General features: G+C 43.2%; 2 protein-coding genes and 1 long non-coding RNA gene across 13 annotated transcripts in view; 1 reads left to right on the top strand and 2 right to left on the bottom strand.

Moving 5' to 3' along the window:
* INPP4A (inositol polyphosphate-4-phosphatase type I A) overlaps nucleotides 1-8,466 on the top strand; it is a 121,481-nt gene extending 113,015 nt beyond the window's left edge. For 6 of the 11 annotated variants that reach the window (XM_080683072.1, XM_080683080.1, XM_080683076.1 and 3 more), the window contains one exon: nucleotides 5,887-8,466. In XM_080683072.1, coding sequence (XP_080539198.1) covers nucleotides 5,887-6,019 — 133 coding nt within the window. In that variant the 3' untranslated portion in view covers nucleotides 6,020-8,466. Of the gene's footprint in view, nucleotides 1-1,459; nucleotides 2,492-5,886 lie in introns of those variants that run through there. The other 5 variants (XM_080683074.1, XM_080683078.1, XM_080683077.1 and 2 more) reach the window with 1 other exon arrangement.
* A 2,835-nt stretch (nucleotides 8,467-11,301) lies between these two features.
* Nucleotides 11,302-14,124, bottom strand: LOC308255528. Its single transcript, XR_013961360.1, has 3 exons — nucleotides 14,011-14,124; nucleotides 13,817-13,880; nucleotides 11,302-11,650 (listed from the first exon to the last, which is right to left on the bottom strand). It is a non-coding gene; the product is annotated as an uncharacterized lncRNA (long non-coding RNA).
* Nucleotides 14,125-14,444: 320 nt separating this feature from the next.
* COA5 (cytochrome c oxidase assembly factor 5) lies at nucleotides 14,445-21,124 on the bottom strand. Its single transcript, XM_080683081.1, has 3 exons — nucleotides 20,953-21,124; nucleotides 17,114-17,197; nucleotides 14,445-15,200 (listed from the first exon to the last, which is right to left on the bottom strand). The coding sequence occupies exons 1-3, from the start codon at nucleotides 21,049-21,051 to the stop codon at nucleotides 15,159-15,161; spliced, it is 225 nt and encodes a 74-aa protein (XP_080539207.1). The 5' UTR covers nucleotides 21,052-21,124; the 3' UTR covers nucleotides 14,445-15,158.
* Between the last annotated feature and the right edge of the window lie 53 nt (nucleotides 21,125-21,177).

The raw sequence follows: 21,177 nt of genomic DNA, 5'->3' as shown, positions 1-21,177 counted from the left end.
TGGCATCTGGGGCTTTGGCCACATGCATTTGCTTTAAGATGATGCTGTTACCCGTGGCTTCCGTGTTTTCTGCTTTATCCGTGTGGGGCTTATAGTTCACACACTATAAGCCCAAGGGGACTGAGTCCTCAGCCACTATTTCTGGCTACAGTGGTGGCCAGGCCTGGGTTCAGCTGAGCGCCCTGCACAGGCAGCAGGAAGCAGTGGCCACACCCCCAAGTGAAGGAGTGGGTTTCGGGTCTCCTGCTTTCTCCCTTGTAAGGGACCAGGTGGGAGAGGGCAGCATGCAGGCCAGGCTCAGGCAGTGGGAAGTGGGCGGTGTGAGGGGCGGAGCTGAGGCTCAGGCACCTCCTGGAGGCCCAGGGTGGGCAGTGGCGGTGCCATGCTACCAAATGTGAACAGCCAGCTCTCTCAAGATTTGCAAATTTGGGGGGCATAAACATTCAAGCTATCACGGGACACCATGGGACAGGCGGTGGGGAGCGAAGTGTACATTGCTGGTGGTCCCTCTGCCTCCAAGTCCCACTGCAGCCCTCAGAGTGGGCCTTCCTACGTAGCCACAGTGATGCCCCAACTGCCCGGGCTGGGAGTGGGACTGTCCACAAGTGCCATCCCAGTAGGGCCAGCCAGCCTTCTGCTTCCTCTGGGAAAGCCCAGGACGTCTGGCCCGCCCCTCTCCCAGTGGGTCCTCAGGGGCCGCCACTGTGTCCCAGCCTGTGGGCTCTGTCACTCTCGCCACCTTGGTGGCCATGCATAGGACATGTGGTCCCAGAGTCCTGTGTTTCTGGCTGCCTCTCACCTTGGCCATTTCTCCTGGATACCCAAAGCGGGAATCCCAAATTCCAGGGAAGCTGGGTTGGATGCCATTCTTGGGGACAATAACTTGCAAAGCTGGAGCCACAAGTAGCTCTTGCCTGCCACTGCTCAGCCTGAAAGCCCCAGCCAGTCTGGCGAGGGCTCCGCCTGCGGTTGACACTTGAGGTAAGTGGTCTTTGTTTGAACCGCTCATCAAGAGGTAGCTTGGGCAAGCTCAGCTGCCCAGCCCTGCTCAGGCACCTGTGGGAAGGTCACCCCAATGGTTCTTCATGCTCAGCTTGCTATTTGAGATCCATGTCTTCGCAGCATGTGAGCGCATGGCAGGCCGCATGTGCGCCGGCCGCTGAGAGCGTGAACATGGAAAACCATTCCGTCCGCCTACGTGTGTGTTTCGGTAGACTACAGTACTTTTTCTTATTTCCACTTCTCTTTCTCTCCTTTTTCTTGTAACTGTGCTGGTTTTGTTTTGGTATCCCTTTCACACCCTTTTCTGTTGTGGTTTCATCCCTTTTTTTAAAATTTTATCTTTTGGTTCTCCTCTTTTTCCCATAATTTTGATAAAATCCATTGCATGTGTCTCTCTTTTTCTTTATTTCTTTTTCCTTTTTCTTTTCCTTTCTCCCAAACCTTTTCCTTTTCACAGCATTGGAACACGGGAGGTAGTCACCCAGAAGAACTTGAGCGGCCTGGTGCCCATCCGAGACTTAAGACTAGACCCCAGCCTCCTCTGTTCCATCCCGCTGTTAGCGCTGAGCCCCAATTTACTGATTGTGTGGCTCTTTCTGAGCATAGCATACCTGGTGGCCAAATTGCGTTGCAAATGAATGTCATTATGAAAAATTAGTCACAAGAAAACAAAAGTGCCAGAGTATGTCCCACCACCAGGCACCTACCTGGACAGAGGGATGTGTCAAAGCGTGGTCTGCCAAGAGAGATTTCATGCCTTACAGTTTGCCGTTGGTTGTTTTGAACTGTGAATACCTGCCGAATTACTTCACCCAGAGGACTCGTTTGTTTAAATTCTATAGTTTCAGTGCTGTAACATGTTCTCACGGTGCCCTGTGACTGCACTGTGTAGCTGGCCTGTTATCACTTGTACCTATCTCTTATTTTCTGATGTAAAGCTATTTGTTACCTGTATCTCTCACATGCCCTGTTTCCAAGAGAAAGGAATTCTGTCTGAAAAGAATTTGTATATTTGATACTATTCCTTAAATGTGCCGCTGACCTTCCCTTTCCTTTTGAAGAGAAATGAGGACGGCAGATGCTTTGTAACTGGCTCCTCTGTGTGAGCCTCTTTAATAGGACATGGCCTTCCTGCTTTCACTTCACACACAGTCCCTAAGTTCCAGTAGCTAACAGTTTGCGGAATCATAACATTTCCTTGCTCATGTTTATTATTTCCAGTGTGAGATGAAAGAAGCTGTGAATACAGTAGCACATTGTACCAAGTGAGGCACATAAAATAACATTGCATGTGGCTTTCGATTTACTCTTCTACATCCTTAAGGACCGTTAAAGCAATTACAGGAATTAATGCATAGAGTAATGAAAGGCTGTTAAAGTAATACACGTTTATTTCTCTTGAAATAGCATTTTTCATTTTAAAGAGCTTGGTATTTGAATTAAAATCCAGACGTCTTTTCTCTCCAGAAATCAAATGTAGTTAATAATGAAAAAACCAAACATCAAAGAAAAATGACCCAAAAATGAGGCTTGCCTTTTGGACAGTTGTGCCAGATGGAGCTGTGAGAGAGAGGAGTTACTTTGGTTTCTGCTATTATCGCTCCTAATTTTAAGAAGGCCCTGTCCATAAACTGGGGTGACTTAACATCCACATTGGCAGAAGGAATTGTACCCCTGTGATGGTAACAGAGTGAACTGGGGGGCATTTCACAGGCTCTGCAGGAGCAATGCCAGCAGCTTCTGTCTCCAGCTCAGATGGTGGTGTGATCTGGTTTTGACCTCTGGCTGGCTCCCCACACTGTCTTTTATGAAAATGTTTTTTGTTTTTTTATCCGTCTAGAAAAACGAGTGAATTTAGAGAAGCTGGCTTTTCCAGAAACGTTGCACTCACACATGCACACAAACCCAGTCCCCCATAGAATCTGGCCTCTCCATTCCGTCTCCCAGACTTCCAGAACTTATCCTGGGGTTTATCTGTTTTGGCATCAGACCTGAGTCTGGGTTCTAGGAGTTGCAGAAGCAGTTAGCAGTGAGTAACAAATGCAGATGGAGACTGATTCACCCCTGGGAGATGTCCTCCCCACAGGCCTGCTCACCCTGCTTTCCCAGGCCTGGAGCCCTGTGGCAGCTCTGGGGCAGGTGCACCCCGTGGGTGAGGCCAGTCTTCCCACAGGGCAGTGGTTACACTGCCTTTTCTGGAACAAATGGGTGGCTGTGCTGTGGCACAGTTCCTGCATCGTTCAGGGGGGTCTCTGAGTGCCCAGGGAGTGGCTGGGAACGTGACCCTGGTCCCCAGGGTCTGAGTCTTTGAGGAGGACCTTGCCCACTTGCTCTCCTGCTTGTGGCATACATGACTCTGGTTCCCTTTATGTGGAGGCGGGAAGGTAGAGCCCACACACATGCTCGGTCCCCACAGCCTCCCAGGCACAGCTCTGGGGAGAGATTCCCCATGCCCCTGGGTGACACGCATTGGCGCTCACCTCTGACTATAGACAGCCTGCCCTCCTCTTCCCTGGGCCTCCTCGATTCCTCTGTGACTCTCCATTGACTCCCTGTGGACCCACCACATAGCAGGAGGGCCATGCCAGCAGCAGAAGCCCGGAGGTGGGCTGGGGCTCTGGGCTGCTTCCTGCTGCAGTGGGTTGTGCTTTAGGTTGAGGATGGGGATGGAAGGGGCAGAGGGTACCGTTTTTTGTGGTCCTTTGTTTTGCTCTTCCGGGCCCAGTCAAAAGCCAGCACATTGTAACTAGAGTCATGAGGGCCAGCATGAGGGAGGACACCATCAGCCTAGGCTGTGGCTTGTTGGTTTGGGGCAGAATAGCTGAGAAGAGAGACTCAGTGTGCCCACCCTTCATACTGAGTTTTAACCTCACGAAGGCATTTTACTCATTAAATTAGGCCAATATCTATCCAGGGCTCCCCTGCTTGAGTGAGAAGTAGGCAGGATGAAACAGGGAAGGTTCAGGAAGGGCGTCGCTGAGGCTTGGTGCTGGTTTCCAGGTTGCTTCTAAGGGGAGGCTAGCGCTGGGGCCTGGCCACTGGTGGTGTCAGGTCCCTGAGACACAGGCATCCCCTGGATTCTGAGAGGTGGAGCCCACGGGAGGGGAACCAGAGCTGTGTCTCCATTCCATTCTGATTTTTCATTTAAATGGATGCTCTCCAAAACAAAGTTTATGGTACAATCCATTCAGCCAGTTAAGCCAGTAATCAGCTTCTTTAACATATAAATAAAAGATAATGTCAAAGTTCCCGAATGATTCTTCGCTCCTCCCTAGCAGTTTGACATTGATCCCTGATGGATGGCTTCTGAGAAGCATGCACATCCTATCTAATAAAAGGCTAATATGCAAATTGACTCAAAGGTGGAATGACAGGTCGTTATGACCTGCACTGACCACCAGAGGGCAGACAGTCAACGCACGAGCTGCCCCCTGGTGGTCAGTGCACTCCCACGGGGGAGCACCGCTCAGCCAGAAGCCAGGCTCATGACTGGCGAGTGCAGAGGTGGTGGCGGGAGCCTCTCCCGCCTCTGCAGCAGCACTAAGGATAGACACTACATGGGCATAGAACCTGAAGCTTCTGCTCAAATGGAATTAAATCTTACCTGATTATTGGATTTAGATAAACACGGCCATCGTTTTCTCTGTGGCCTCCTGGGAGGCCCGTGTCATCTTGCTGAGGTCTGGAGGCTCTGGGGTCAGGGAAGCATGTTTGAGTTACTAAGTTACTTAATAACAAGCAGGGGACTACTTTTCTGAAATACCCATGCTTATCTTCTGCATAAAATTACAGTCTCACCTAAAATATTTCACATGTTTTTGAAAATGAGAATGTCATTTTCACTTTAAAAGGCTCAAGCACTTTCCAATAACATATTTTTTTAAATGCATGATATAATGGTGTTGATATGATTGGAAATATTTTTTTTAAATCACTGTTTCTTGGTAACTGCAAATTTTACATCTCATAAGGGAGTTTTGTACTAAATTTGATAACTAGTTGATTTAATTGCTAGTCTTAGAAAATATAAAAAGTTAGACTGTGCTATAGAAAGTCTTTATATTCAGAATTGCTTTTACCTGTTAATTTGATGAACACTTTCCAGAGAACTTCCCCAATGCTCTCCTTTGGGACCATGAGGCCTGCCTGCGCACCTCACCCTCTTGCTCTGCATTTGCTTTGCACCCTGGGTTACCATGACAACCCCCCACCAAATGCAGCACCATTTCTCTACGAAAGGGCACCTGTGGGCTCTCACTGGCTCAGTGGCACTCTTCTGAAAGGTGGCCACCCTGAGGGCAGCCCACCTGGAGAAGGTGGCCGGCTACCACCAGGGAACGTGGCGGGGTCCCTCCTTCACGACGCTCCAGCCCTGATAGCCATTCAGACCCACCAGGCAGCCATCACCTGGGCCACTGGACGATGGCTTTGCACTTAGGGGACAGCCTGGTAGAACAGCCTTCTCAGCCACGTGGCTTTGCTAACATAGAAAGGTGCAGCTTCTTAAAGGCTTTGGTAAGAGTCGCACTACTTTTTTCATTTAATTTGTTATGTAACAGAATCTTTGAACCACCACAGAACCATGAAATACTAGACGTGAAACACATGAAACCATTAACTTTAAAAAATGTTTGCTTCCACTTACAGTGTTGCTTTCGCAAATGCAAAACTCACAGCCCCCCACATGCGCCCATCGCTGTGCTGCTTAATTGCCTTGTTCAGAAACCATCTTACGTGTGTGTTGTTGCAAATAGTCTGGCACCCATTTAAATTAACCTTTTTTTTTAATGCTATAAAAATAATCAGTTCATTTCATCTTAGTTTAAGTCTTTTCTTTTTTTCCTTTTTTACTGCTGTCATTTCTTGTGCTTGTTTTTTCCCCAGTGAGGGTTGTCGAAGAGAAAATACAATGAAGAATGTTGGAAGTCGCAAATATGCGTTTAATTCCCTGCAGCTGAAGGCTTTCCCCAAGCATTACAGGCCTCCCGAAGGGACTTACGGCAAGGTTGAAACTTGAACACACGGTGTCCTCTCATTAGCTGTTATAGAACAAATGTGGGTACCCTCTAGTGTCATACACGAGTTCTTCACGAAGACCTGAAGGACTGGTTTTTACTTTTGTGGTTTTTTTTTAAATATTTCACTAAAGAGTCTATGAAGCATGTTTTTTATTCGGTTGGAATTAGTAGGAGGTAATGTTGGCTCAATAGTGTGGATAGTAACAACTGCCCATTTAAACCGCCTGCAGCCAGAACCTCACAGATAGATGTCATGATAGTCACCTGTAGGACTCAAGCTAGGTAGGTCTGAGATGCTAAGACTTTTTAAAATGCCCCCCTAGGCAGCTGCTCACTTATTTTTCTACTAAGTAACTCAAAATTGAGCATCGAATTACAATCTACCTAGAAATCTGAATGTAAAACAATAAATAGTAAACAGTTGGATCCTGGACAGACCAGTAATTGTTAAATGTTTATTCAAGTTTTGGGGAGAGGCTAGCTCTGGCTCAGGCTGTGAGAGCAGGTGGTTCTCCTGAATTATCCTGTGAGGGCACAGGTGGGGCCACAGTCGCAGGCTGAGAAACAGCCGAGACAGTCCTGATCGGAAGGTAACACGCACAGAGCTGCTTGCTCACACATTGGCGGCCACTTCTGTTCCTTGGAGTTCTGGAATGGTGTGAGCTTGGGAACAGGAAGCCAGCTGCCTGCCTGTCCTCTTAGCCTGCATGTCGGGCCCCACCCTGCCTGGGTGCAGGTGCCCTTCCCCTGGGTGCCCCAGGGCCTCTCAGCAGTGGGGGTTTATGTGTAGACAGTGGAAGCCTAAATCTTTTCAGAACAGACTTCCTTTTGTGGGTTTCCCAATTGTCTTCTAAAAAACAATACAATCATGTTTGAAGGTCTGATGAAAGTGTCTTTTAAGTTTGCAATAATTGTTACTATCTTCTCATTCTGTTATGTAAGGTGACTATTGAGAAAGTTGAAATTAGCTCTGAAAATGAGATTTTGAAAGGGATTAATGGGCCATAAAACAGGGATTTCATAGAAAATGATGTCTGGTCATCTATTATAAGATGATGAGTCTTATCTGCACATAGCAGAGTTTTTTTTCTTGGTTTATATGTTTTATCAATTGTTTATTGTGATGATTATGTTTATATGTTATTTAAAAGGCGGAAAAAGAAATACATGTGACACAGTGATGATGTTGATCCTAATGATTGGTGCAACCTTAGGAAATCCCTGTGTCTAAGATTCTGGGATCTATTCTTCGGGCTCCTTTAGAAATGCCACTTGGAAACACATAACAAACTTGGGCCTGGGGAGCTGAGGCACAGGCAAGAGTGCCCATGGCAGGGACACAGAGGGGTGAGCAGCAGGGAGGGTGCCATTTGATGGCCTTCCAGATCCCTTCCCACTCAGAAGCCAGGGCGCAGACAGAGCCTGCTGTCTCCTGAGGCCCACGGGAGGGGCGTTCCCACTGACTGAATAGGAACTGGTGTGGAGGACGCCTCCATGAGGGACAGTTGCAACTCATGTCGCTGTCAGAGAAACCCACGTCCACCATGCCCACTGCAGAGGTGGAGCTGGGGCAGGTTCTCTTGGGCCCATCCCTGTTCAGTTTCCATATGGCTGACTTAGCCTTTTACCTCTCACCGTTTCATTCATTTTGTAATTTTTCTAGTATCTTTTATATTTTCATTTTTTTATTTTATCATCACTACCTTTTAAAATATTCCCTTGTCTTCTTAAATTAAATGCCACCCATATTTCTGTTATTGTCTGAAGAGCATTAAATACCTACATTTATCAAAAGGGACTATAGCAGATGTTGAGTCAACTGTTAGCAGTTTTGCATGGGGCACCTTTTTGTGAATTATTTTCCAATTTTGGCTTCATATTATGCACATCATAAAACTCTCAAGACTTGGCTAACCATGTAGAAAACGCTCAGGCTCCAGAATCCTGTCTGAGCCCTGCTGCGGCTCCCGTGCGGCCAGCCTCCCGGGCACCGCCGCACACTTAACCACCCTCGCTGAGCAAGGCCAGTTGTCACAGTGCCAGCAGCGCCTGGGACGCGAAGGAGCTTTGAGTTTCCAGTTGCACAAGGAAGGCAGTCTTATGGGTCACCACAAAGTAGAGGTTCCGCCCAGTGTCCTTTCTCAGGCCCTCACTGAACAAGAAACATTGAGAGCTGAAAACCGAGTGTGCTGTGGGTATCGGAGCGCCTACAGCACAGTTGCCTTTGGTTTCCTCTAAAACACACGGATATTGTGTAGTACAGTTTTGTCCCTGCACAGTTGTATTTGCCAAGCTTGGTGCACTAAAGTACTTTTATTTATTTGTTTTGGCCAGTATTAATATATATAAACATGTACCGTTTTATATATTCTTAGCTCATTCAAAGCCATGTATGCTGTAAATGTGCTAGTCTTTAGAAGGATAATAAATAACTGACGAGAGCATTAAACTTGGTCGTGCCTGATTCATTCTCTTGCACTAGGAGGACTGGTTCTCTGGCTGGCATCTGACTAGACGATTATTAATGGGCGTTGCATTGTGTGCTTCCATGTTTGTGAACAGGGGCCCATGAGAGACTTGTTTTATGACCGTTCTCACTTCACTGGAAGTGAAGGGGTATAGGAGGGTGGGACTAAGCATGGACGTCCACTTCACACAGACCCACGTGCCAATCCTGCTCTGTCACTCCTTGGCTGGTGACTCTGAGGCTCTGCTTCCTCGTGTGAAAAGTATGGGTACAACAGTCTATTCTTCAAAAGACAGCTGTGAGGTGCCGTGGCTTTGAGCACAGGTTAGAATGTTACTGGCCACGTCCATTAATGCAGGTCACATCTTCGCTGGGTGCCTGGTGATCTGCTGCATCCCTTGCTAAGATGTTTCATTGATGGTTTGATTGTTCCTTATAAACCAGGATTACATCTTGTACCTTTTCTTAGACACGTCCAGTGACTTCTCTTGGATAAGTTCCTGACGGTAGAAATGTACTGTTAAAGGACAATGTAAATGTTTTTAAATTTTTGAATTTTTCATACAGGCATACCCGGAGATGTTGCGGTTTGGGTCCCAGACCACCACAATAAAGTGACTATTACAATAAAGCATGTCACACGGGTTTTATGGTTTACCACTGCATATAAATGTTCACACTGTACTGTAATCCATTAAGTGTGCAATAGCATTATGTCTGAAAAACCAATGTATTTACCTTAATTAAAAATTATTGTTAAAAAATGCTGACCATCATCTGGGCCTTCGGCAAGTCATAATCTTTTTGCTGGTGGAGGGTCTTGTCTTCAATTTGTAAAAACACAGTATCTGCGAAGCCCAGTAAAAAGAGGTTTGCCTGTGTTATTCCCAGAAAGTTAGGCTTCCCACCTGTAGCATGTGCCTTTTCCTTTTATTATTACTGATGTTAAAATGGCATCTTGTTTCAAGTTTGGTGTCTTTGGTTACTGTGAAAACTGAACATCATTTATACTTCTACTTGTATTTCTACTTTGTGACCATTGGAGTGGTGGTCATTTTTATGGATTGTTTGTAAGATACAATACTGCATATCAGTCTGTCATATGTTGCCAAGTTTTAAAATCTGTTTGTCAGTTGTCTTTTAGCTTTATGGTATGGGTATAGAGAAGTTTTAAATTTGTATGTAGTTAATTATACCTTTTTTTATGCTTGTTTTGAAAACAAGTCCTGACTTCACTGAAGGTGAGGTGGTATACCCGTCCCTGTCTGTGGGTAGAACGCCCCTCCCCATCCTCTGCTAAGATTTGGCAAATGGGCAGTAACTCTGCCTTATTGTTATTACAGCCTTCACTACCCAAGCTGTGACACAGAACCCCGGGCGTGGAGGTACAGGATAGTCACACTGCAAATTTCCCCTTGACTCCTTTTGTGCCTCAGCATTATCTTTGCCAGGATTCCTCCCTGCACAGGCTCCCGGGGGCCTTTATGGCAGGTCTGCATTCAAACACAGACCTTCAGGTGCTGACACTGTGTTGTATCATGTAACAGAAAGGGAAAGAAAGTTGAGACAGTGGGAATTTCCACAGTGAGGAAGAAGACTTTTTTGTTGTTGTTGTTAATCCTCGCCCGAGGATATTTTTCCATTGATTTTTAGGAAGAGTGGAAGAGAGCGGGAAAGACAGAGAAACATCAGTTGAGAGAAACACATTGATTGGTTGCCTTCTGCACAAGCCCCAACCAAGGCCTGGGCCGGGGAGAAGCCTGCAACCAAGGTATGCGCCCTTGACTGAAATTGAACCTGGGACCCTTTGGTCCACAGGCCGATGCTCTATCCACCAACTGGCTAGGGCAAGACATCTCTACTAGTGAGATGGATGTAGAAACAGAGCATTCCATGGCTTCCTGCACTTGCCATCCCTTGGCTCTGTGCCTCTCTCCCTACCTCTTACCAACCTTCCTCACTCTGATTTGCTTGTCATCCTCCACCCACCACTAACATTATGGTATTCCCTAGGCTTCTGTCCTTAACTTTCTTCGCACTTGAATGCTTTTCTGGACTTTCTTCGCACTTGAATGCTTTTCTGGAAAAGCCTTATCTATTCCTGTGGAATATATGACCAATTATTTGATGACTCCCAAATTTCTAGGTCCACCTGAGCCTCTCTAGGTCCAGATCCATCTACACAGCCAAACACATGAGTGTCTCCAACACAGTGTCAATGCTACACTTCTGCATCCTCCTCCAAGCAGGCTGAGCCTTCCTGATAAATGACCCCGCCTCCCACCCTGGGGTCATCTTCTCCCTTGCCCAGCACATCTCAGCAGCCACTAAGATCTGTATCTCTTCAACCCACCCATAATTCCATGCACACAGCCCAGGTCCTTGCCCATGTTCTCTCTGATCTGGACCACCATCACTCAGCCTTCTCACTTCTCCAAGGCCTTTCTCTGTGGTGATTTCTCGCCACAGAATGAGTGGCCTTTTTAGGAAAATATTTTCCCTCATATAATTTTTAATATATATGACCATTATATCATTTATATCCTATCCATCATGCTAACTTACCTTTAATTTTGTCTATCATGTTGCTCTTTGTTCAAAACAGCAAATGTAATGACTGTTGCAAAGGAGCTACTCAAAAAGGTTTATGGAGTGAATAGATGGTGTTCAATTAAAATAATTCCTGTTTCAGCACTAGATCATGTTGCTTTTCTCTGGGGTAGTGCTGTAACTTGTTACAGTAGTACCCCCTATCCAAGGTTTCATTTTCCGAGATCAACAGGTTACAAGAAGGGTAAGTACAGTAAGATATTTGGAGAGACCACATGCACATAACTTTTATTACAGTATATTGTTATAATTGTCCCAATTTAGTTATTTAATTATTAATCTCTTACTTTGCCTAATTTATAAATTTACCACAGGTATGTATGTATAAGAAAAAACATATATGGGACTCAGTACTACCCACAGTTTAAGGCACCTCACGGATAAGGGGGATGACTGTATTCTAACACCTCACAAGGAGCCAAATGCAACAAGCTCAAGGAAGAAGGGAAACTTATGAGCAGAGTCTGGCAAACACCAGAACAGTGGTTTTTCTCTCAGGGGTGAGCAGGAGGGCCTCAGAGGAAAGTCCGGGGTTCATTCAATGTCTGTTTACCTGGATGGTAGTAACATGACAATTTAGTTATTAGTTAAGATTATACAAATGTCCGATGTATTTTTCTGTATGTCTATTATGTTTCCTGGTAAAATTATAAAAACTTAATCTATTATCCAAACCTAAAAAGAAAATTAAGAAATCAATTCCATTTGCAATCACATAAAAAAGAATGAGATACTTAGAAATACTAGTAAACCTAATGTTGCTAAAAGAAATTAAAGCACAATAGATGAAAAGTCCTTTCATTTAAATGGATTAGCACACTTCACACCGTTAAGATGCCAATACTCTCCAAAGTGATACACAGATGCAATGTAATCCCTATCAAAATTCAAATGGTGTTTTCTGCAGAAACAGAAAAATCCATCCTAAAATTCATATGGAAGCTCTAGGGACTCTGAATATCAAAAACAATCTTGAAAAAATAACTAAGTTGGAGGTCTTATACTTTCTGATTTCAAAACTTATTACAAAGCTATAGTAACCAAAACAGTGTGGTAATGGCATAAAGACAGACATAAGCCAGAAATAAACCCTGGCATATACAGACAAATGATCTTCAACAATAATGCCAAGAACATTCAGAAAGGACAGTCTTTTCAACAAATGATGTTGGGGAAAACTGGGTATCATATGCAGAAGAATGAAATTAGGCCTTACACCGTTTGTATACAAAAATCAACTCAAACTAGATCAAAGACCTAAACATAAGAACTGAAACTAATACCATTAGAATAAAATGTAAGGGAAGAGCTTAATTAGATTGGGCAATGATTTCTTAGCTATGACACCAAAAGCACAGGCTACAAAAGTAAAAACATAAACTGGACTACATCGAATTTAAAACTATGCATCAAATACAACCAACAGAGTGAAAAGAAATGGGAGAAAATATTTGCAAATCATATATCTGGAAAAGGACTGATATGTAGAATATACAAAGAACTCCTGGAACTCTACAACAAAAGAAACAACAACTCTATTTAAAAATGGGCAAAAAACTTGAGCAGACATTTCTCCAAAGAAGATTTACAAATAGCCAACAAAAACATTAAGTAATGCTCATCATCAGTAGATGGTGGCTGTCAGGGGGTGGAGAGAAAAGGTGATGGGGAGTTGTTTAATGGGTATAAAATTTCAGTTCTGTAAGATGAAAAAAAGTTCTGGAAATTGGTTGCATAATAAGGTGAATATACTTAACACTACTGAACTATATACTTAAAAATGGTTAAGATGATAAATTTTACATTATGTGTATTTTATGACAACTATATAGTTACCAATAGAAGTATCAGAAATTATTTTTGATAATCCAAGAGGTCCCGGATTGGAGAGGGTGCAGGTTGGGCTGAGGGCTCTCCCTCCCCCCTCCCCCCCCCCCCCCCCCCGTGCACAAATTTCGTGCATCAGGCCTCTAGTTAGTCATAATAGCCCCAAAGTGCAAACAACCTAAAGTGCATCAACTAATGAATGGCTAAATAAAATTTGGAATGTCTATACTATGGAATATTATTCTGCAGTGAAAAGTAGTGAAGTACAAATAAATACTACATACAGCCTTGAAAACAGTGAAAGAAGCCAGTCAAAAAAGGCGACATATTATTCCATATAGGCAAATCTATAGACACAGTTATTAATGGTTATTGGAAGTGGGGAATGGGGAGTAACTGCTAATGGGTATGGGGTTTCTTTTTGGAGAGATGAAAATGTTCTGGAATTAGTGGTAATGGTTATACAACTCTGTGACAAAACAAAACACTAAATTGTATATACTTCTAGGGTAATATTTTTAAAAAGTTTGATTTTTTAATTTTGAGAGGGAGAGGGAGAAAGAGAAACATCAATGTGGGAGCACATCATCAATTAGCTGTCTCCTGCACACCACCTATCGGGGACTGAACTTGCAACCCTGGCATATGCCCTGACTAGGAATTGAACCAGCAACCTTTCAACCTTTGGTGCAAGGGATCACACCCAACCAACCAAGCCACACTGGCCAGGGCAAAGGTATACAAGAATTGAAAAAAATCCAGCATTTTCCCTTTCTCAGTGAAAGTAGTACATACAATAGGGACCTCTGGGATTCTGCAAGAAGGACTAGTGCTGGCATGGAATTCTCACTTTAGGTGAACATTTGCAAGAGAAAACAAGCTATTAAAATACCTTGACTGCTTTAACTCTGATGACCTGTGGATGTTATGAAGATATGGTTCATTTTTCTTCATCACTGAAAATAAAGTTGAAAACTTTATTATATAGTACAGTCCTGTACTGTATTGTGATCAGAATAAAGTCGCCAATTGTAAACTTTTTCAAGCATTTCATGTTTCCACTCGTGCTTTCCATAGTGAACTCACCTTTTTTCAGTTTGTGCAGAATCATTTTCTTTTGGGATGAGGCCCATCACTCATCCACTGTGATTCTCATGGGAATTATGAGACCCGGGCCTGGCCAAGATCATGGCCCTATTCCTTTTCCCACAGGGACTGGTCTAATTCAAGGGCAGGTGATCCAGGGAAGACAATAGCCCTTTCGTAGAATTTGACTATTGGCCCCTAAGAAAGGAAGTTTTCTCTCTTCTTTTTGGATCATGGATATTAAGGATGTGTGCTTTTGGTTGACACTGACCTCTTTCCCATTATGTAGAAAGGGCCAGACTGAAAATGAAGCCAGGAAACAAAAACAGTCCAGCGAGGGCGGAGAGAGCCCAGGCTAAAGAATCCAGTGATGCCTGATGTGTGATGTTAAGGTGATGAAGCTGTTAAGTCAGTGAATCAGTGCAAGTGAAGCATTTCTTCTCCAAGAACTCAAACGCAATTTATTTTATAACTAAACAAGAGAGATTAAATAAAAGACAGTTTTATCCTAAACTTTCCCAATAAACATTTTCTCCAAGCTCCACGTTATCGATTTTAACAGTCCCATTAGTGGCCTTCAGAATATTCACAAAGGATGTGTACAAAGTGTGTCATTTGGTTGAATCAAGTTTGAAAATAACAATCTTTGTGCTTTAAAACAATTCTTTTGTTTTGTTTTGTTAATCCTCCCCTGAGGATATTTTTTTCCATTGCTTATCAGATAGTAGAAGGGAGGGAGTGTGGGGGTGGGGGGTTGGTTAGAGAGAGAGAGGGAGAGACACACACAAGTGGTTGCCTCCTACCTTTGCCCCTTCCAGGTACATCCCCTTGACCAAGATGGAACCCATGGTCCTTTGGTCCACAAGCGGACACTCTAGCCATTGAGCAAACTGGCTAGGGCCTTTAAAACAATTTTTAAAATGCATTTATTATGCTCCCTTACTCGTAACTGGCCAATTTTTCTTCTAAAAATAACACAGAATAAAATTACTTATAGATATTAAAAAACAGAAATCACGCATTCTCTCCAGCGCTCCATGGTCCAACCAAACAGGTGTAAGAAAAAAATGTTTCCAACTTTGGTTTCTGTGTTTTAATGATCAGAGGAAATCCTTGTTGTATTCATCTTGGTTTCAACAGAATAGTTATCAATATCCTTTTCTTCCTCTGAATCTTGATCTGGCATCCAACTGAAAATAAATGTACAATTAAATCAAATTTTGTACAACATAATTAAATACAAGTTTGCTAAGGGGCATCACTACTGGAAAGAAGTAAACCAGTTTTCAGCACAATTAAAAAGACAACTGTCAAAGCTCTTTCTATGGAGCAGCCTGTGCCCCCCCCCTCCTTCCCCCAGGCATTTTCCTGGCCTCTCTCATTCTCCTATGACCCAAGGGTCCTTTTGCCTCTGTACTCCTTTCTTGAGCCCATTCCTTCTATGGCTCACTTGTACCTCTGTGAGTTTCTAAATAAACTTTCTCTTATAGTTTAAGTCTTGCGTCTGAATTCTTTCTTAGCCAGAACTCATGTACCAAGGTTGCTGAACTCCACTGCTCTAACGCCTGGTGTCATTTCCTGCCAACAATACAAGTGACTCATTTTAAATGTACAATTCAAAAGTTTTTAGCATACTTAACCATCACCAAAATCACTTCCCATTCTTTCCTAATCCTTCTTCCCCCTTCACCTGCATTAACAACTATTAATCTTTCTGTTGCTATAGATTTGTCTATTCTGGACATCTATAATAATTAAAGTAATATGCTAATTAGACCAGACGTCCTTCTGGACAAAGCCGGGCTGCAAGGGAAGCTTGGGTCCTGGGTGCTGCCAGCGGCCAGAGGGAAGCCCAGGTCCCAGATGCCAGAGGGAAGCCGGTGCTGGCAGCCGGGGGAAGGAAGGAAGGCCTACTCTTGCACAAATTTCGTGCATCGGGCCTCTAGTTTAATATAAATGCATAAATGCAAAAAGACTGAAAAATAAATGAGCTAAGTGTTTATCTTAAAGCTTTAGAAAAAGGACAAATTAAACCTAAAGATAGTAGAGTGAAGGAGAAACAGGAAACAAAAGACTAGAATTTTTTTTTAAAGGCAATTGTCAGAACTACCATAAAACCCCACAAAGAACCCAAAATATTAAAGATGGCATTAAAAACAAGTTCCATTTAAGGTCACAATAAGGATTTTCTTCTCAAGTAGACTATAAATTACATTTATCTTTTTCTCTGAACTAAATTCATTATAAGTGGTTCTAGGAAACTATTTTCTAATTAAGTTTTATTTAGGTTAATGTTCAAATGTATCTGAAATCTTTAAATAGCAACTGAAAAAAGAATGAGCCTTGAAAAATGTAACACATAGCCATTTGGGGATTAAAAATCCTTCAATTACCTACTCATTTGATGACAGGATTAAGCCTCTCAGTGTAGCCCCTTAAAGGGGATGAGGAAGGTGAAGACTACAAGTCAGTATATAAGGCAAATTTGCATAGGCTGTCAATATCACTCCCTAGAAATTCTACAGGAAGAAATTATTTTACAGATAGACCCTATTAATGAGTGCGACAGACAGCCATGTCTCCATCTGATCACTACATGAAGCTGAGCCATATTTTCAAAAAATGAATAACTTTTAAACATGGGAATCATAATCAGGATGATGAGATGCTTTGTACTATGAGCGAAAGATAATTCAAACTTCCCATCTAACCTTCGTTCTGAGTCCTACACTCACTGTTTGAAATACTAAGTAAAATTACCAGCACAATTTAAATTGTTTCAGGTTTTTGCCAAGCATGTATAATTGAAGTTGCATTAGTGAAGTGTGACATTAGTCTTTTCTTGGAGGACTAATAGTGAATTACTACTTTACATTATACTTGCCAAGACTTCATTTTTATTCTTCAGAAATTCACAAAGGTCAGCAGCTATGGTTAGCGTAGTGGCAGAATAATAGTCAGCTATGGGTTTTCATGAATGCTACCTCACAACTCCCTCAAGTTCCAAATAATGTCACTACCACCTATTAATAATTACAAGTCACTCACATATTTATTCTACATAGCTAATTTTTAACGTAAGCTTTTAAAAATCTTTTCTTACCATTGATCTTTTACATTCAAAAAATGAATTTTTCAAAGCTTTGCAGTTTCCTTCCTTCAGACATTGCCGAGGGGATTTTCCTTCCTATGACAAATAAAACAATGTAAGTACCTGGAAATTTTCTCAGAAACTACAAAATAATGGCCCTTCTGAAAGCAGTTCTTTTTTAAAAAAGTAATGAAGAAAATAGTAATTTATGTAAGAAATAGTTCATAATTCATTTTGACTATTGTTTAAAGGAGAAGAGGCCAGAATTAAAAAAAAATGTGTACACTAATTCTGGGCACTTATGGGGGCTCTTGAGGTCTTGAAAACACTGGTTTCCACAGGATACCTTTCTTTAAAATGTTCATATACAAATCTAGAAACTGGTATCTCCAGCTCCTTATGGATAAGAAAAGGAAGAGTAAAAGTGAAAGGAGTAATGGTTTCTTCACTGTTCTTAAAACTAAGACAAGAACTAAAGACAAGAAAGTAGTGTGTACAACAGAGAGAGGGAGAGAGAGAACACATGCATGTGAGCAATCAGGCATCTGGTGAATGTGATGCAAGCAATTTCTGGTGCCACCAACACATCTCTGCATTTTCCCACCTCCTGCCCCCCACAGCCAAGTTCTCTATTCTGAGCAGCTCAACTGAGTAAGAACTGGAAGAGGAAAGGGAGCTATGAGCAGAATTGACATGTACTTGTGAGAGAAGATCTGCCTGAGCCTGATGTGAAATTAACTCATCTTTAAACATGAAAGCTCCAAAGGAGGTTACAAAGAAAAGTGGATTAAATCATCATTCCCTTTTTGCCATCAAAGACATGATGAGGTTACAAGAATGTTCACAAGAGAAATGCTTACTTCTGACTCTTAATAAAAAGACATTTTTCAAGCTATAACTATTAAAAATCCGCTTTGACAAGGTAACAACTGCAAACTAGGTAAGTAGTATTTTTCTATTAAGATAAGCATGGAATAAAAATCCTACTACTACCCCTACATTATCGTAAAATATTTTAAATAAATCTGTAAATTTAACAACACAAAGGTACTTAAATATATTGGACACATTTCACAATTCAAAAAGACAAGATTAAAATTTAATTGCAGCAAAATTTCTTTTTGAATGCCCTATCCTACTAATTTGTCTAGTAACTAAACCCTCACAAGGACTAATTTAGTAAAAAAAAAAATCAAAACAGTCTGTGGGAAGTTAAAAAATGAATACTAGAAACTCCTGCCTACACACTAATACCAGGTAGAAAAGAAGACATACACACTCAAAGGCTAACGGGCTGTGTGAGCACATCACCAAGCAGGGGGAAGTGCCTGCCAGAAGGGTTCAGTTTCCCAGGAATATCCTATATAATCTTACATAATAGTCCTATCCTATATAATAAGAGGAATATGCTAATTGTCCCTTACGTGATTAGGCATAACGACTGGATCACGGATCTGCAGGAGGGTGGGGCAGCAAACTACAAGTGGACAGCAGAGAGCTACAGGAGGGGGCAGGGCAGCAAGCTATGAGGGAGGGCGGGGCAACCTGCGGAGAGCTACAGGAGAGCAGCAGCAACCTATTGAGGCACAGATTCGTGCGCAGGGCTACTTACTAAATATATGAAACATCTGGAAAAAGTAGACTGAACTTGAATTTTCTTAATTATGTGAGGTTTAATGACATCAAGCTATGATTTGCAATTCATGAGGGGAAAAATCAAAACCTTACTTTATTTTACTATTAAAGAAATATTAAAGTAGAACATATACTGCTTATAAACACCAGCCTTATGCAGTGCTTGGCAATATAAAGATTATTATATCTTCCGACTCAAAGTGAGCTCCAACGTAAAATGAGTCAAGCAATTTTGAGGATAAAAATGATCCAGTTCAAAAAAAGCTCAAACAGCCAGAATTAAGGTGCTCTAAAATCAGAACAATTTTAGTGTTATTACTAAACACTTTAGATCCGTGGTCGGCAAACTGCGGCTTGTGAGCCACATGCGGCTCTTTGGCCCCTTGAGTGCGGCTCTTCCACAAAATACCACGGCCTGGACGAGTCTATTTTGAAGAAGTGGCGTTAGAAGAATAAGTTTAAAAAATCTGGCTCTCAAAAGAAATTTCAATCGTTGTACTGTTGATATTTGGCTCTGCTGACTAATGAGTTTGCCGACCACTGCTTTAGATAGATGTTAATGAGATAAGACAGAGTACTTACTATTTAAATAAAAACATCTGGTGCGTTCATGCACAGGAAAAATTAACCCAAATTTCACCTGCTCTGCATAATCAGAGATTTCCCCTCAAGCAGATTTGACACCCCAATCCCAGCACTGCAACCACTCCCCCAAACCACCAAAGATAGACTATTGTCCCGGATCTGCAAAACGCAGTATTTTGCCTCAGTACTGCCCTTTTACACTCCAGCTGAAGTCAACATTCAGGATGAATTTACCACAAACTGTAAATGCTCTTCCCTTTAAAGGGCTGTTTATAAGCATTAGGTTCTCCTCGGTGACCAAATTCAGCATCAATAAGGCCAATATCGACCAAGTCTGTGCCACGTGTCCTTGTCATGCTCTCTGCCTGCAGCTTTCTCATTTTCCAGAGATGCAATTTCTACACAGGAGAGAACGTGTCCCTTTCATCTGTATGTCCCCTGAATTGGAGCTTGGCACTCAAAAGTTTGCTCAATTCAATCACTGCAAAAAAACCAGCTTGCTTTTCCCTTTGCTACCAGTAATCCCTCCACTTCCTGAGCTTCCTTCCTCAGTCTATGTACTTTATTCCCTTGATTGCTCATCTCCTTGGCCTTCTTGATGCTGAATGTCAGGATAAAACCCAAGCTCCTCAATGACACCGGGCCTTCCCGCACTGCAGCCTTCTTCTCAAGCCTTCTGCCACCTTCCCCATCCTTCAGGCACCACCGGCAGGGCTGCTCCTGGCCCTCCCAGGGCTCCCTGCCTGCACAGGCTGTTCTTCCCATAACCACCACAGTCCTCACTCCTTTCCTTAATAAACGACTACTCAACCCTTAAGACTCAGGCCAAATGTCACCTCCTCTGTGAGAGACTTCCAAATTCTCTGATAAAATAAGGCACTCTCCACTGGGCTCACAAAGCATTTTGCTCCTAAATCTATTAAAAAAATGCTTACACAGCGTTTATCGCAGGAATTTAGCTCCTTACGTGTCTATTCTTCCCTTCAGACCAAGCTTGAGATTCCGCTTTTGTGTCTGCAGTGTCCGGCATCGTGCAGCCACTGCGCAGGCATTTGCTAGGAGCAGGCGGAAGGTGCGTTTGCACCGAGGCAGCAGCCTGGAAACAGCCGGCAGGGCACCTGTTCGCTCACGTGCGCAAGGCTGGACTAGATAACCTCTTAAGTTCATAACTCATTAGTCTTATAGTCTGCCTGACTGCTAGAATTAGTAAACCAAATGTAAATCACGAACCAGTAGAAACACCGATATAGCCTTAAGGTTATGTCCATTTGAGGATAGTTATCTTTTTGTTCAAATAACAGCAACTTTCTGAAATTGTATCTCCAGTTGCACACAATTAATTGATTTCCCTCTGTATTTGGAAAAGGCAGCATTCAATAAATGTTTATTTAACCGAAATGGTTTAATCTTCACAAAAATCCAACGGGGCGATATCGTTATCTTCCATTTAAAATCGGAGGGAACCGAGGCTCCCACAGTGGATATTTCCAAGTTTACTAAGTCGGAGCTGTAGAGCGCACCCAGCACCCGTAACCGAGTCAGGTGTGCTCACCGCCGGCGTGGGCGGTCGGACACTGCGGCCCGCCTCCCGGATCCCACCGACAGCCGCCGAGGTGCCCGCGGCGCGCTACCTGGAGCACACAGTGGGACTGCAGCAGACAGGCGCCCAGGTCTTCCTTCACGCCCGCGCACGCGCCGCCCTCCGGCTTGTCCTCGTAATAACGAGGCATAGCTGCGCCTGCAGCCTGCCGCCCGCCGCGGCCGCGCTACTTCCGGCTGCCCACTAGTGATGTCCCTGTGGAGGGAACCGGAAACCGGCAGCAACAACTTCCGGCGAGCTGGCGGGGGCTACAATT

This window comes from Plecotus auritus (genome assembly GCF_963455305.1).
Source record: "Plecotus auritus genome assembly, chromosome: 8".
In the NCBI taxonomy this organism is placed as follows: Eukaryota; Metazoa; Chordata; class Mammalia; order Chiroptera; family Vespertilionidae; genus Plecotus; species Plecotus auritus.
The sequence above is the reverse complement of the archived record's forward strand: the minus strand, read 5'-3'. Positions and strand labels throughout refer to the sequence as shown.